The sequence below is a fragment of the Oncorhynchus keta genome, chromosome 35 (assembly GCF_023373465.1).
Source record: "Oncorhynchus keta strain PuntledgeMale-10-30-2019 chromosome 35, Oket_V2, whole genome shotgun sequence".
Lineage (NCBI taxonomy): Eukaryota > Metazoa > Chordata > Actinopteri > Salmoniformes > Salmonidae > Oncorhynchus > Oncorhynchus keta.
Genome location: NC_068455.1, coordinates 75,659,442 through 75,673,582, shown reverse-complemented (window position 1 = coordinate 75,673,582; position 14,141 = coordinate 75,659,442). Strand labels below are relative to the sequence as shown.

Below are 14,141 nucleotides of genomic sequence, written 5' to 3'. Positions count from 1 at the left end.
CCTAGTACACGAGTATATAGCCAAATGTAAAAATGTAGCATCACTGTTGAAATACTCTCCGCCGGGAGCTGTCGGTCTGTCCTCTGGAGCTGTAATATCATAGAGAACCACAGGGGGTGCTAATACCACACCATGTTCCTGTCTGTCCTCTGGAGCGGTAATATCCAATGATAACCTATATACAGTGCATTCGGAAAGTATTCAGACCACTTGACTTTTTCCAAATTTTGTTACATTTAAGCCATTTTCTAAAATGTATTAAATTGTCGTCCCCCCCTCATCAATCTACACACAATACCCCATAATGACAAATCAAAAACAAGTTTAGAAATGTTTGCTAATTTATACAAATTTAAAAAGTGGAAATAACAAATTTACATAAGTATTCAGACGCTTTACTCAGTACTTTGTTGTCGTAAACCCACTGTTCCTAGGCCATCATTGAAAATAAGATTTTGTTCTTAACTGACTTGCCTAGTTAAATTAAGGTAATAAAAAGGTGTCATGCACAGAGCAGGTGTTCTTAATGTTTTGTATACTCAGTGAATATCATTACTCTATTGAAGATTAAACATCAAGGATCGGACACTTTCTTTCCCCATTTTCACCTGAAATGAAAAAACAAACTGCCTGTAGCACAGGACCTGAAGAAAGGATATGCTGATTCTTGATACCGTTTGAAAGGAAACACTTTTAAGTTTGAGAAAATGTGAAATGAATGTAGGAGAATATAACATTAGATCTGTTAAAAGACAAGACAAAGAAAAAACATGCGTTTTCTATTAAATTTTTTCTCCATCTTTGAAATGTAAAAGGAGTCTAGGCGCAATTTAGATTTTGCCCACTAGATGGCAGCAGTGCATGTGCAACGTTTAACTGATTCAATGAACCATTGCATTACTGTTCAAAAGTCTCACCACAATGTGCCGAATTGGTCAATTGATACATTTTCATGTACATAACATACAAAAATGATATGGTAATAAAAGATGTAAGTTTAAACACTCCCAGGAATTTCATAAATGATGGTTCATTAGCTGGACACCGATCCCATAGAGGTTAATAAGCAGCATTAGGTAAAAATGGTTGATAAATACTCTTGGACAAATTGAAGGAGACATTTTCTGTTAAAAGTATAAACATGTTTTAATGTATCAATAACACCAATCTTACCATCCTCATCACCTGAGAAACTTTACAAAACAAACAACCAGGAAGTCCTGTTTACATTTGAGTCATTTAGCAGATGCTCTTATGCAGAATGTCTCCTTCTGGTCCCCCGTCGGTTTCGAACCCACAACCCTGGCGTTGCAAGCACCATGCTCTACCAACTGAGTTACATATAATAACCTGAACACACCAACAGACTTTGGCAGTGTTTATTTACATAGGCAGCCCAATTCTTATCCATTCCCGAGAACAAAATTGGGCCTTCATGTGCTGTTGGCTTTGTTGGAGTTGGGAGAATTTGAGAATTTTTACAAAGAATTTGTACAATATGATTTTTTTTTTTAAAACATGTAAATGCTTAAAGGGATACTTAAGGATTTTGGCAATGAAGCCCTTTATCTACTTCCCCTGAATCAGATGAACTCATAGATGCCATTTTTATGTCATGCAGTTTACAGGAAGTTGCTAACTAGTGTTACCGCAATGACTGGCAGTTTATGGCAACTGCTAGCATGCTAGTAGATACTATATACTTCCAGTTATTGTGCTAACACTATTTAGCATTGGCTCGCAAAACTACCTCCAACTTCCTTCATACTGGATGCAGAGACATACAATTTGTCAAATAAAACCCTAAAAGGCCTAAATCATAAAAGCCTAAATCCAGAAGTATCCCTTTAAGATCCCAGACTGCACCTTCAAGCAAGCTTGCTAAATGTATTTTTAGCAACATTGGCTAGCTTATCTAACTTGCTAAAATCTTAATGGTCGAAGAATTGTTCCGACTTCAAAAAGCACTTGAACACAATCATGTCACACTTGCGACTTCCTTCCTTCCTTCCTTGTTTTTTTTTCTTACACACACAAAACATTCAAACGACAACATCGCACAGACATCCACAACATCACCCCTGCCCAGACCCACCTGCGCACACTCCCATCTCCAGGGCCCGCATCACTCTCCGTCACATGGCCTCAAACTGCACCATTTTGTTTCTCTCCATTGCCCCACACACACCGTCAACATTTAGATAATAAAGCATTTGAATTGCAAATTCCTTATTGGGAAGTTTTCCACTTCGGCCCCAATAGTTTTCTTGCTTTGTGGAAGTTTTTAACATGCATAAACAGATTGCTCTTCACACTGAAACTTTTCCCACAGTCGCCACAACTAAATGGTTTCTCTCCTGTGTGAGTCAGTATATGATTGTTTAGGGTCTTCTTGTGTCTGAATCTCTTCCCACAGTCGCCACAACTAAATGGTTTCTCTCCTGTGTGAGTCCGTATATGTTCGGTTAGAGTGTGCTTGCGACTGAAGCTTTTCCCACAGTCGCCACAGCTAAAAGGTTTCTCTCCTGTGTGAATCCGTATGTGTTCAATTAGGTTCCCCTTCTGACTGAAGCTTTTCCCACAGTCACCACAGCTAAATCGTTTCTCTCCTGTGTGAATCAGTTTATGTCTGGTTAGGGTCTTCTTGAGACTGAAGCCTTTCCCACAATCACCACAGCTAAAACATTTCTCTCCTGCGTGAGTCCTCATGTGCCTGGAAAGATCTTTTTTGAGTTTAAAGAACTTGCTACAAATGGAACAGGTGCAGAGTTTCTCTACGTGGCAGAGTCGGACATGGGCCTTCAGTTTACAGGTGGAGTTGTAGCGTTTTTGGCAGAAGCGGCATTCACTGGGTGTCTTCCTGGTGAGAGTCACATGTCTCTGCAGGTCAGCTTTCAGAGGAAACGTTGCACCACAGTCACGGCAGTGGTGAGTTTTTCTAGACGTGGTGCTGAGTTTGGAACAGTGTTCCTCCAATGGTGGACTGGGACCCAATGGTGGACTGGGATCCAATGGTGGACTGGGATCTAATGGCGGGCTGGGATCTAATGGCGGGCTGGGATCCAATGGTGGACTGGGATCCAATGGTGGACTGGGATCCAATGGTGGACTGGGATCCAATGGTGGACTGGGATCCAATGGTGGACTGGGATCCAATGGTGGACTGGGATCCAATGGTGGTCTGGGATCCAATGGTGGACTGGGATCCAATGGTGGACTGGGATCCAATGGTGGACTGGGATCCAATGGTGGACTGGGATCCAATGGTGGACTGGGATCCAATGGTGGACTGGGATCCAATGGTGGACTGGGATCCAATGGTGGACTGGGATCCAATGGTGGACTGCAGTCAAGTCCTACTGTGTCGCTGCTTATGGCTGAGCTGCGGCTGGAGGCATTGTTTTGTCTATCTGGAGGGTTACAGGGAATGTCGAAACCCTTCAGGTGGGTCACAGTGCCAAAAGGTTTGAGATCCACTGGTTTAGAGTCTCTCTCTCTGTTCTCCACAGTCTGGGTTTGGGGAAGAGTCAAGGACCAAAGTGGGTCCTCCTGATCACATTCACTTTTCACACAGGAAGGAGTAAATTGGAACTCTATGATATTAGGCTCCACCCCTTGAAGCTGCTCTTCCTCCTGACTGGTCCTGACTTCCTCCTGTTCCTCTTTAATCTGTTTAGTCTCTGGGTCCTTCTGTACCAGACTGGGGCTCCACTCCTGCTCACAGTGCTGCTGCTCAGGGGGAACCTCCTCTTCAGAGACAGAGAGCTGCAGGGAGTCTGGAGGGAATAAGAGGAGGAGCAGACATTATTTATGTACCACGTAATTAAATATAACACTTTAATCATACAGGTGAATTTTAGATGTATACGATTTTAAATATCAAATGGCTTTATTGGCATGGATGTCTATGATCTACACAGCCTGTAGACCTGTCTGAGTCCAGCGAGGTATATGCTCTTCTTAACACAACCCATATAAGACTTGGGTTCTCATTCCTACTATGGAACTCACTGTGGCTAATGTGTACAAAAGTCCTGACACTCTGTCTAACCCTTAATAACCATTGTGTTCAATACGTTTTTGGAAACCTTAGAAACTCAACTTTTATATCAACCCAAAATAATATACACCGATGCTGTTTTACCACAGATTCCCACAGAGGTGTTTAGTGTTGCACATTCACCTGAACTATAACACAAAGGAAACTAAGAGTGGGATTAAAAACAAGCATTGCTCGAATCATTTGTTTGGTTATTTTTGGACGATTATGAAGTTCAGTTTTTAGGTTTCCATAAAACGTATCACAATCAAGAATCAATTGTTTTGTTTTTTAGATAGAGCTGAGGCGCAAAGTTTTATTTTTTAAATGTTTGCCAAACTGTCAAGTAATTATTTAATCAGTGTTCATAAATTCCAAAATTATATTTATCTGTCTGATACCCAGAGTTTGTAAAGTTCTGGTCTTAAATTAAAACAGACAGAATTCCCAGCTCACAATTGATCAGGTTCCAATTTATTTGCGAGAGCTCCAAAGTTTTCACAAATCCATTCCTTCCTATCATCCTAAACTACTCACACACATACACACCAACAGGGATTTTCTCATGAGTCTAACCACAGTTTATAACCCCTAAACTGACGGTTCCAGGCTCCCCCAAACATCATAACTCTGGAGGAGCCCTCCCTGTCCTCTCTTATCTCCACATACATTCCTTTTTTCCTAGGTCCATGCCATGGAACCCCTTCCTAATGAACAAACATGATTTAATACTACAAGAAAGACCGGGTAGAATTCTTGCCAGTTATAGTGCAGTATACCTCATTTAGTCATTATTGATGAAAATCCCATAACACAAACAAAAACTATTAATTCCAAAGTTAAACAAACTCTTTGCACAAGGACAACTTTTTAAAAAGTCCAATGAAAATTTTACAAAAACACATTTACTGGAAGAACAGTGCAGAATGACGGTAAAATCTCTGTATGTTTATGTGACCCAAGTTTTCTAAAAAAGGTTAAATATATATTCTGAGTCAAGATTCAAAGATGTTTGCAGAGAGAATGGGATGTCAGCTATGATATCACACAGAGTTATTTTTTTATTTTTTTAACTATACTGAACATGTTGGATCATTGCTATTCCAACTTCTGCGACGCATATAAGGCCCTGCCCCGCCCTCCTTTCGGAAAAGATGACCACGACTCCATTTTGTTGATCCCTGCCTACAGACAGAAACTAAAACAAGAAGCTCCCGCGCTGAGGTCTGTCCAACGCTGGTCCGACCAATCTGATTCCACACTCCAAGACTGCTTCCATCACGTGGACTGGGATATGTTCCGTATTGCGTCAGACAACAACATTGACGAATACGCTGATTCGGTGAGCGAGTTCATTAGAACGTGCGTTGAAGATGTTGTTCCCATAGCAACGATTAAAACGTTCCCAAACCAGAAACCGTGGATTGATGGCAGCATTCGCGTGAAACTGAAAGCGAACCACTGCTTTTAATCAGGGCAAGGTGACTGGAAACATGACCGAATACAAACAGTGTAACTATTCCCTCCGCAAGGCAATCAAACAAGCTAAGCGTCAGTATAGAGACAAAGTAGAATCTCAATTCAACGGCTCAGACACAAGTGGTATGTGGCAGGGTCTACAGTCAATCACGGATTACAGAAAGAAAACCAGCCCCGTCACGGACCAGGATGTCTTGCTCCCAGGCAGACTAAATAACCTTTTTGCCCGCTTTGAGGACAATACAGTGCCACTGACACGGCCCGCAACTAAAACATGTGGACTCTCCTTCACTGCAGCCGACGTGAGGAAAACATTTAAACGTGTCAACCCTCGCAAGGCTGCAGGCCCAGACGGCATCCCCAGCCGTGCCCTCAGAGCATGCGCAGACCAGCTGGCTGGTGTGTTTACGGACATATTCAATCAATCCCTATCCCAGTCTGTTGTTCCCACATGCTTCAAGAGGGCCACCATTGTTCCTGTTCCCAAGAAAGCTAAGGTAACTGAGCTAAACGACTACCGTCCTGTAGCACTCACTTCCGTCATCATGAAGTGCTTTGAGAGACTAGTCAAGGACCATATCACCTCCACCCTACCTGACACCCTAGACCCACTCCAATTTGGTTACCGCCCAAATAGGTCCAGACGATGCAATCTCAACCACACTGCACACTGCCCTAACCCATCTGGACAAGAGGAATACCTATGTGAGAATGCTGTTCATCGACTACAGCTCGGCATTTAACACCATAGTGCCCTCCAAGCTCATCATCAAGCTCGAGACCCTGGTGCCTCGACCCCGCCCTGTGCAACTGGGTACTGAACTTCCTGACGGGCCACCCCCAGGTGGTGAGGGTAGGCAACAACATCTCCACCCCGTTGATCCTCAACACTGGGGCCCCACAAGGGTGCGTTCTGAGCCCTCTCCTGTACTCCCTGTTCACCCACGACTGCGTGGCCACGCACGCCTCCAACTCAATCATTAAGTTTGCGGACGACACAACAGTGGTAGGCTTGATTACCAACAACGACGAGACGGCCTACAGGGAGGAGGTGAGGGCCCTCGGAGTGTGGTGTCAGGAAAATAACCTCACACTCAACATCAACAAAACTAAGGAGATGATTGTGTACTTCAGGAAACAGCAGAGGGAACACCCCCCTATCCACATCGATGGAACAGTAGTGGAGAGGGTAGTAAGTTAAGTTCCTCGGTAAGTTAAGTTGTCTGTCGTCCTTAACGTAGGAGACTCTGCTAGCTAGCCAACAGCTAACAGCTAACAGCTAGCCAACGTCTACTGAAACGAATTCAACAACCCGGTCGCAGTCACAGGTAGTATCACATTTTCATTTCATTTCATTACAGTACAACGGTTTGATTTGTTTGATCGTAGCTAGCTACTTAGCTAGCTACATAGCCGTCTTTGTTTCAAAGATAATTGTGTAGTCTAGAGCGATTTTCTAGGTTAGCTAGCCAGCTATTGTCGTTCTTTTAACGCAACGTAACGTAAACAACACTGCTAGCTAGCCAGCTAGCCCCCGAATAGTAGCACTGCAGAAACTATTACACTCAACGGAACGACTTGATTAGTGTAGTGTCAACAACGCAGCTACTGCCAGCTAGCCTACTTCAGCAGTACTGTATCATTTTAGTCAATAAGATTCTTGCTACGTAAGCTTAACTTTCTGAACATTCGAGACGTGTAGTCCACTTGTCATTCCAATCTCCTTGCATTAGCGTAGCCTCTTCTGTAGCCTGTCAACTATGTGTCTGTCTATCCCTGTTCTCTCCTCCTGCACAGACCATACAAACGCACCACACCGCGTGGCCGCGGCCACCTAATCTGGTGGTCCCAGCGCGTACGACCCACGTGGAGTTCCAGGTCTCCGGTAGCCTCTGGAACTGCCGATCTGCGGCCAACAAGGCAGAGTTCATCTCAGCCTATGCCTCCCTCCAGTCCCTCGACTTCTTGGCACTGACGGAAACATGGATCACCACAGATAACACTGCTACTCCTACTGCTCTCTCCTCGTCCGCCCACGTGTTCTCGCACACCCCGAGAGCTTCTGGTCAGCGGGGTGGTGGCACCGGGATCCTCATCTCTCCCAAGTGGTCTTTCTCTCTTTCTCCCCTTACCCATCTGTCTATCGCCTCCTTTGAATTCCATGCTGTCACAGTTACCAGCCCTTTCAAGCTTAACATCCTTATCATTTATCGCCCTCCAGGTTCCCTTGGAGAGTTCATCAATGAGCTTGATGCCTTGATAAGCTCCTTTCCTGAGGACGGCTCACCTCTCACAGTTCTGGGCGACTTTAACCTCCCCACGTCTACCTTTGACTCATTCCTCTCTGCCTCCTTCTTTCCACTCCTCTCCTCTTTTGACCTCACCTCTCACCTTCCCCCTACTCACAAGGCAGGCAATACGCTTGACCTCATCTTTACTAGATGCTGTTCTTCCACTAACCTCATTGCAACTCCCTCCAAGTCTCCGACCACTACCTTGTATCCTTTTCCCTCTCGCTCTCATCCAACACTTCCCACGCTGCCCCTACTCGGATGGTATCGCGCCGTCCCAACCTTCGCTCTCTCTCCCCCGCTACTCTCTCCTCTTCCATCCTATCATCTCTTCCCTCTGCTCAAACCTTCTCCAACCTATCTCCTGATTCTGCCTCCTCAACCCTCCTCTCCTCCCTTTCTGCATCCTTTGACTCTCTATGTCCCCTATCCTCCAGGCCGGCTCGGTCCTCCCTCCCGCTCCGTGGCTCGACGACTCATTGCGAGCTCACAGAACAGGGCTCCGGGCAGCCGAGCGGAAATGGAGGAAAACTCGCCTCCCTGCGGACCTGGCATCCTTTCACTCCCTCCTCTCTACATTTTCCTCCTCTGTCTCTGCTGCTAAAGCCACTTTCTACCATTCTAAATTCCAAGCATCTGCCTCTAACCCTAGGAAGCTCTTTGCCACCTTCTCCTCCCTCCTGAATCGCCCCCCTCCTCCTCTCTGGTCAACCATTTTGAAAAGCCGACATCCGATCCTCGTTTGCTAAGTCAAACGACACCGCTGGTTCTGCTCACACTGCCCTACCCTATGCTCTGACCTCTTTCTCCCCTCTCTCTCCAGATGAAATCTCGCGTCTTGTGACGGCCGGCCGCCCAACAACCTGCCCGCTTGACCCTATCCCCTCCTCTCTTCTCCAGGGAGACCTTCTCCCTTACCTCACCTCGCTCATCAACTCATCCCTGACCGCTGGCCACGTCCCTTCCATCTTCAAGAGAGCGAGAGTTGCACCCCTTCTGAAAAACCTACACTCGATCCTCCGATGTCAACAACTACAGACCAGTATCCCTTCTCTCTTTTCTCTCCAAAACTCTTGAGCGTGCCGTCCTTGGCCAGCTCTCGCTATCTCTCTCAGAATGACCTTCTTGATCCAAATCAGTCAGGTTTCAAGACTAGTCATTCAACTGAGACTGCTCTTCTCTGTATCACGGAGGCGCTCCGCACTGCTAAAGCTAACTCTCTCTCCTCTGCTCTCATCCTTCTAGAACCTATCGGCTGCCTTCGATACTGTGAACCATCAGATCCTCCTCTCCACCCTCTCCGAGTTGGGCATCTCCGGGCGCGGCCCACGCTTGGATTGCGTCCCTACCTGACAGGTCGCTCCTACCAGGTGGCGTGGCGAGAATCTGTCTCCTCACCACGCGCTCACCACTGGTGTCCCCCAGGGCTCTGTTCTAGGCCCTCTCTTATTCTTGCTATACACCAAGTCACTTGGCTCTGTCATAACCTCACATGGTCTCTCCTATCATTGCTATGCAGACGACACACAATTAATCTTCTCCTTTCCCCCTTCTGATGACCAGGTGGCGAATCGCATCTCTGCATGTCTGGCAGACATATCAGTGTGGATGACGGATCACCACCTCAAGCTGGACCTCAGCAAGACGGAGCTCCTCTTCCTCCCGGGGAAGGACTGCCCGTTCCATGATCTCGCCATCACGGTTGACAACTCCACATTGTGTCCTCCTCCCAGAGTGCTAAGAACCTTGGCGTGATCCTGGACAACACCCTGTCGTTCTCAACTAACATCAAGGCGGTGTCCCGTTCCTGTAGGTTCATGCTCTACAACATCTGCAGAGTACGACCCTGCCTCACACAGGAAGCGGCGCAGGTCCTAATCCAGGCACTTGTCATCTCCCGTCTTGATTACTGCAACTCGCTGTTGGCTGGGCTCCCTGCCTGTGCCATTAAACCCCTACAACTCATCCAGAACGCCGCAGCCCGTCTGGTGTTCAACCTTCCCAAGTTCTCTCACGTCACCCCGCTCCTCCGCTCTCCACTGGCTTCCAGTTGAAGCATCCGCTACAAGACCATGGTGCTTGCCTACGGAGCTGTGAGGGGAACGGCACCTCAGTACCTCCAGGCTCTGATCAGGCCCTACACCCAAACAAGGGCACTGCGTTCATCCACCTCTGGCCTGCTCGCCTCCCTACCACTGAGGAAGTACAGCTCAGCCCAGTCAAAACTGTTCGCTGCTCTGGCCCCCCAATGGTGGAACAAACTCCCTCACGACGCCAGGACAGCGGAGTCAATCACCACCTTCCGGAGACACCTGAAACCCCACCTCTTCAAGGAATACCTAGGATAGGGTAAGTAATCCTTCTCACCCCCCTAAAAAGATTTAGATGCACTATTGTAAAGTGGCTGTTCCACTGGATGTCATAAGGTGTATGCACCTATTTGTAAGTCGCTCTGGATAAGAGTGTCTGCTAAATGACTTAAATGTAATGTAATGTAATGTACACATCACAGACAAACTGAATTGGTCCACCCACACAGACAGCATCGTGAAGAAGGCGCAGCAGCGCCTCTTCAACCTCAGGAGGCTGAAGAAATTCGGCTTGTCACCAAAAGCACTCACGAACTTCTACAGATGCACAATCAAGAGCATCCTGTAGGGCTGTATCACCGCCTGGTACGGCAACTGCTCCGCCCTCAACCGTAAGGCTCTCCAGAGGGTAGTGAGGTCTACACAACGCATCACCGGGGGCAAACTACCTGCCCTCCAGGACACCTACACCACCCGATGTCACAGGAAGGCCATAAAGATCATCAAGGACAACAACCACCCGAGCCACTGCCTGTTCACCCCGCTATCATCCAGAAGGCGAGATCCGTACAGGTGCATCAAAGCTGGGACCGAGAGAGAGACTCAAGGCCATCAGACTGTTAAACAGCCACCACTAAATTAGTGGCTGTAAAATATCAATCTTTAATAATGTGAATTTATGGGAAATGATTAAAATATATCACTAGCCACTTTAAACAATGCTACCTAATATAATGTTTACATACCCTACATTATTCATCTCATATGTATACGTATATACTGTACTCTATATCATCTACTGCATCCTTATGTAATACATGTATCACTAGCCACTTTGTTTACATACTCATCTCATATGTATATACTGCACTCAATACCATCTACTGTATCTTGCCTATGCCGCTCTGTACCATCACTCATTCATAAATCTTTATGTACATATTCTTTATCCCCTTACACTTGTGTCTATAAGGTAGTAGTTTTGGAATTGTTAGCTGGATTACTTGTTGGTTATTACTGCATTGTCGGAACTAGAAGCACAAGCATTTCGCTACACTCGCACTAACATCTGCTAACCATGTGTATGTGACAAATAAAATTTGATTTGATTTAATTTGATTTGGTCCCATGTTTCATGAGATGAAAAAAAGATTCCAGAAATCCTCAAAATGCACAAAAAGCTTATTTCTCTAAAATTTTGCACACAAATTTGTTTACATCCCTGTTAGTGAGCATTTCTCCTTTGCCAAGGTGTGGCATATCAAGAAGCTGATTAAAAGGAATGATCATTATACAGGTGTACCTTCTGCGGGGATAATAAAAGGCCACTCTAAAATGTGCAGTTTTGTCACACAACTATAATGCCAAAAATGTCTCAACTTTTGGGGGAGTGTGCAATTGGCATGCTGACTGCAGGAATGTCCAACAGAGCTGTTGCAGAGAATTTAATGTTCATTTCTCTACCATAATCCACCTCCAACGTCATTTTAGAGAATTTGGCATTACATCCAACCGGCCCCACAACCGCAGACCACGTGTAAAAAACGCCAGCCCAGGACCTCCACATCTGGCTGTTTCACCAGCAGGATCGTCTGAGACCAGCCACCCAGACAGCTGATGAAACTGTGGGTGTGTACAACTGAAGAGTTACTGCACAAACTGTCAGAAAGCGCCTCAGGGAAGATCATTTGCTCGTCGTCCTCACCGGGTTCGTGATCTGACTGCAGTTCGGTATCGTAAACAACTTCAGTGGGCAAATGTTCACCTTCGATGGCCACTGGCACACTGGAAAAGTGTGCTCTTCACGGATGAATCCCAGTTTCAACAGATAGCAGACAGATGGTAGACAGCGTGTATGGCGTAGTGTGGGTGAGCGGTTTGCTGATGTTAATGTTGTGAACAGAGTGCCCCATGGGGGCGGTGGGGTTATGGAATAGGCAGGCATAACAATAGCATTTTATTGATGGCAATTTGAATGCACAGAGATACTGTGACGAGATCCTGAGGCCCATTGTCGTGACATTCATCCACGGCCATCACCTTATGTTTCAGCATGATAATGCAGAGCCCCATGTTGCAAGGATCTGTACACAATTCCTTGAAGCTGAAATTGTCCCAGTTCTTCCATGGCCTGCATACTCACCAGACATGTCGCCCATGTTTGGGATGTTTGAGCATGTTTGGGATGCACTGGGTTGACATGTAAGACAGCGTGTTCCAGTTCCCACCAATACCCAGCAACTCCGCACAGCCATTGAAGAGGAGTGGGACAACATTCCACAGGCCACATTCAGCCAGATCAACTCTATACAAAGTAGATGTGTCGCGCTGCATGAGGCTAATTGGTGACCACACCAGATACTGACTGGTTTTCTGATCAACGCGCCTACCATTTTTTAAAAGGTATCTGTGACCAACAGATGCACATCCATAGATTAGGGCCTAATGAGTTTATTTCAGTTGACTGATTTTCTTATATGAATTGTTACTCTGTAAAATCTTTGAAAATTGTTGCAGTTTGCGCATTTATATTTTTGTTCAGTGTATATTTAAGTTGACCCTGAAGTGGATTAACACCTGATAACAGAATGACATCATGGGTCCCTGATCTTGTACTACACAGAAATGCATGGAAATATTATGGATTCCGTAACAGAATGACACGTTTAAGCACTTCATAAACAAACACAATAATGAATTGGTAGGTCCAAATATAGTTCTTACTTCTGTAAACTTTCATTATCCTTCCTCACGAGGGAGAGAAATTAGAAAACGATCTTAAAAGATCCAATGAGCTCCAAAAGTATTGGGACAGTGACAATGTTTTTTTTTTTTTGTCTCTGTACTCCAGCACTTGAAATGACACCATGAGGTTAAAGTGCAGACTGTCAACTTTCATTTATATCGGGTGAACCGTTTAGGAATTACACGTTTTGCACAAAATCCCCACATTTTAGGGGACCAAAAGTATTGGGACAATATGTGTGGTATTAAATGTAGTCAAAACGGAGCCAAAACAAACAATGAAAATGTGTTACTGTCCCAATACTATTGGAGCTAACTGTATGTGGGGTTTTTGTAACAATAACAAGACACTGGGTAATGCTCCTAAAAACTCACATTAGGCAAATAATTTCTGCAAAATGAAACATAGTTAAAATGAGTTGAAATGAGTTGGCCTTCCTTAGTGGTCTTAACTTCAGTATTATTGTGTTTTGATGTATTTCTTATATATTTGCCTGGTAGATGTTTAAGACCCCTTTTCCATTTATTTATTTTTAACCAGAAATCAAAGCCTTTGCTTATTCCTACAAAAAAAATTCAACATGTGTCTTATGCCTTTATTAACATATACATTTGACATGCTTCTATGAATTTCACATGTTCGTGCTCATGGGTCCTTTAACTTGGAAATGGCCTTTGACCATTAACCCCCAGCTGATCAAAAGAAAGATTTAATATCTCCAATGAAATTGCGTCGGCGTCAGAATGACGAAGCCAACCAGTTATGCTATTTCAATACGTTTCGTGACACACAACTTTTAAATGATGCACGGGTGGATCTTACATTAAATAGCTTAGCTAACTGTTCTTTCAAATGGATTCACAGTGACTCACTTTAGCCAAACAGTTTATAAATAAAGTAGAACTATAACTAGCTATCAGTAGCTCTACATACGAACCTATTCTACATAGTTGTATCTCCGGTGTCCTCCGCAGCAGTCTCCGTAGCCGATCATTCTCCTCCTGGTACTCCACTACCGTTTTCTCAACTGCACCGAAAATCTCCACAGCAGCCGCCGTTAAACGCTCATTTAAAAACACACGCAGCAACTGTAGTTTAGACATTTTCAGTCAAAAGGGAGTTGGGTAACGTTACCCAACTTAGTTCAGTCAGTATGTCGTTCTTTACTTCACACAAGGAATGTAAAATCAAAACAAAGTCTTCTCCAATCCTATTTCCGTGTTCTAGTCAAGTAATGATTTTAAAAAGGTTTTCCTTGGTTGTAAGCGGGTAGCGAA

At 45.0% G+C, this 14,141-nt stretch overlaps 1 protein-coding gene across 1 annotated transcript; it reads right to left on the bottom strand.

Annotated features, from left to right (window-relative positions):
* Window positions 1–1,126: 1,126 nt before the first annotated feature.
* Window positions 1,127–14,141, bottom strand: LOC118369212 (zinc finger protein 79-like). Its single transcript, XM_035753672.2, has 2 exons — window positions 13,802–14,141; window positions 1,127–3,776 (listed from the first exon to the last, which is right to left on the bottom strand). The coding sequence occupies exons 1-2, from the start codon at window positions 13,965–13,967 to the stop codon at window positions 2,230–2,232; spliced, it is 1,713 nt and encodes a 570-aa protein (XP_035609565.2). The 5' UTR covers window positions 13,968–14,141; the 3' UTR covers window positions 1,127–2,229.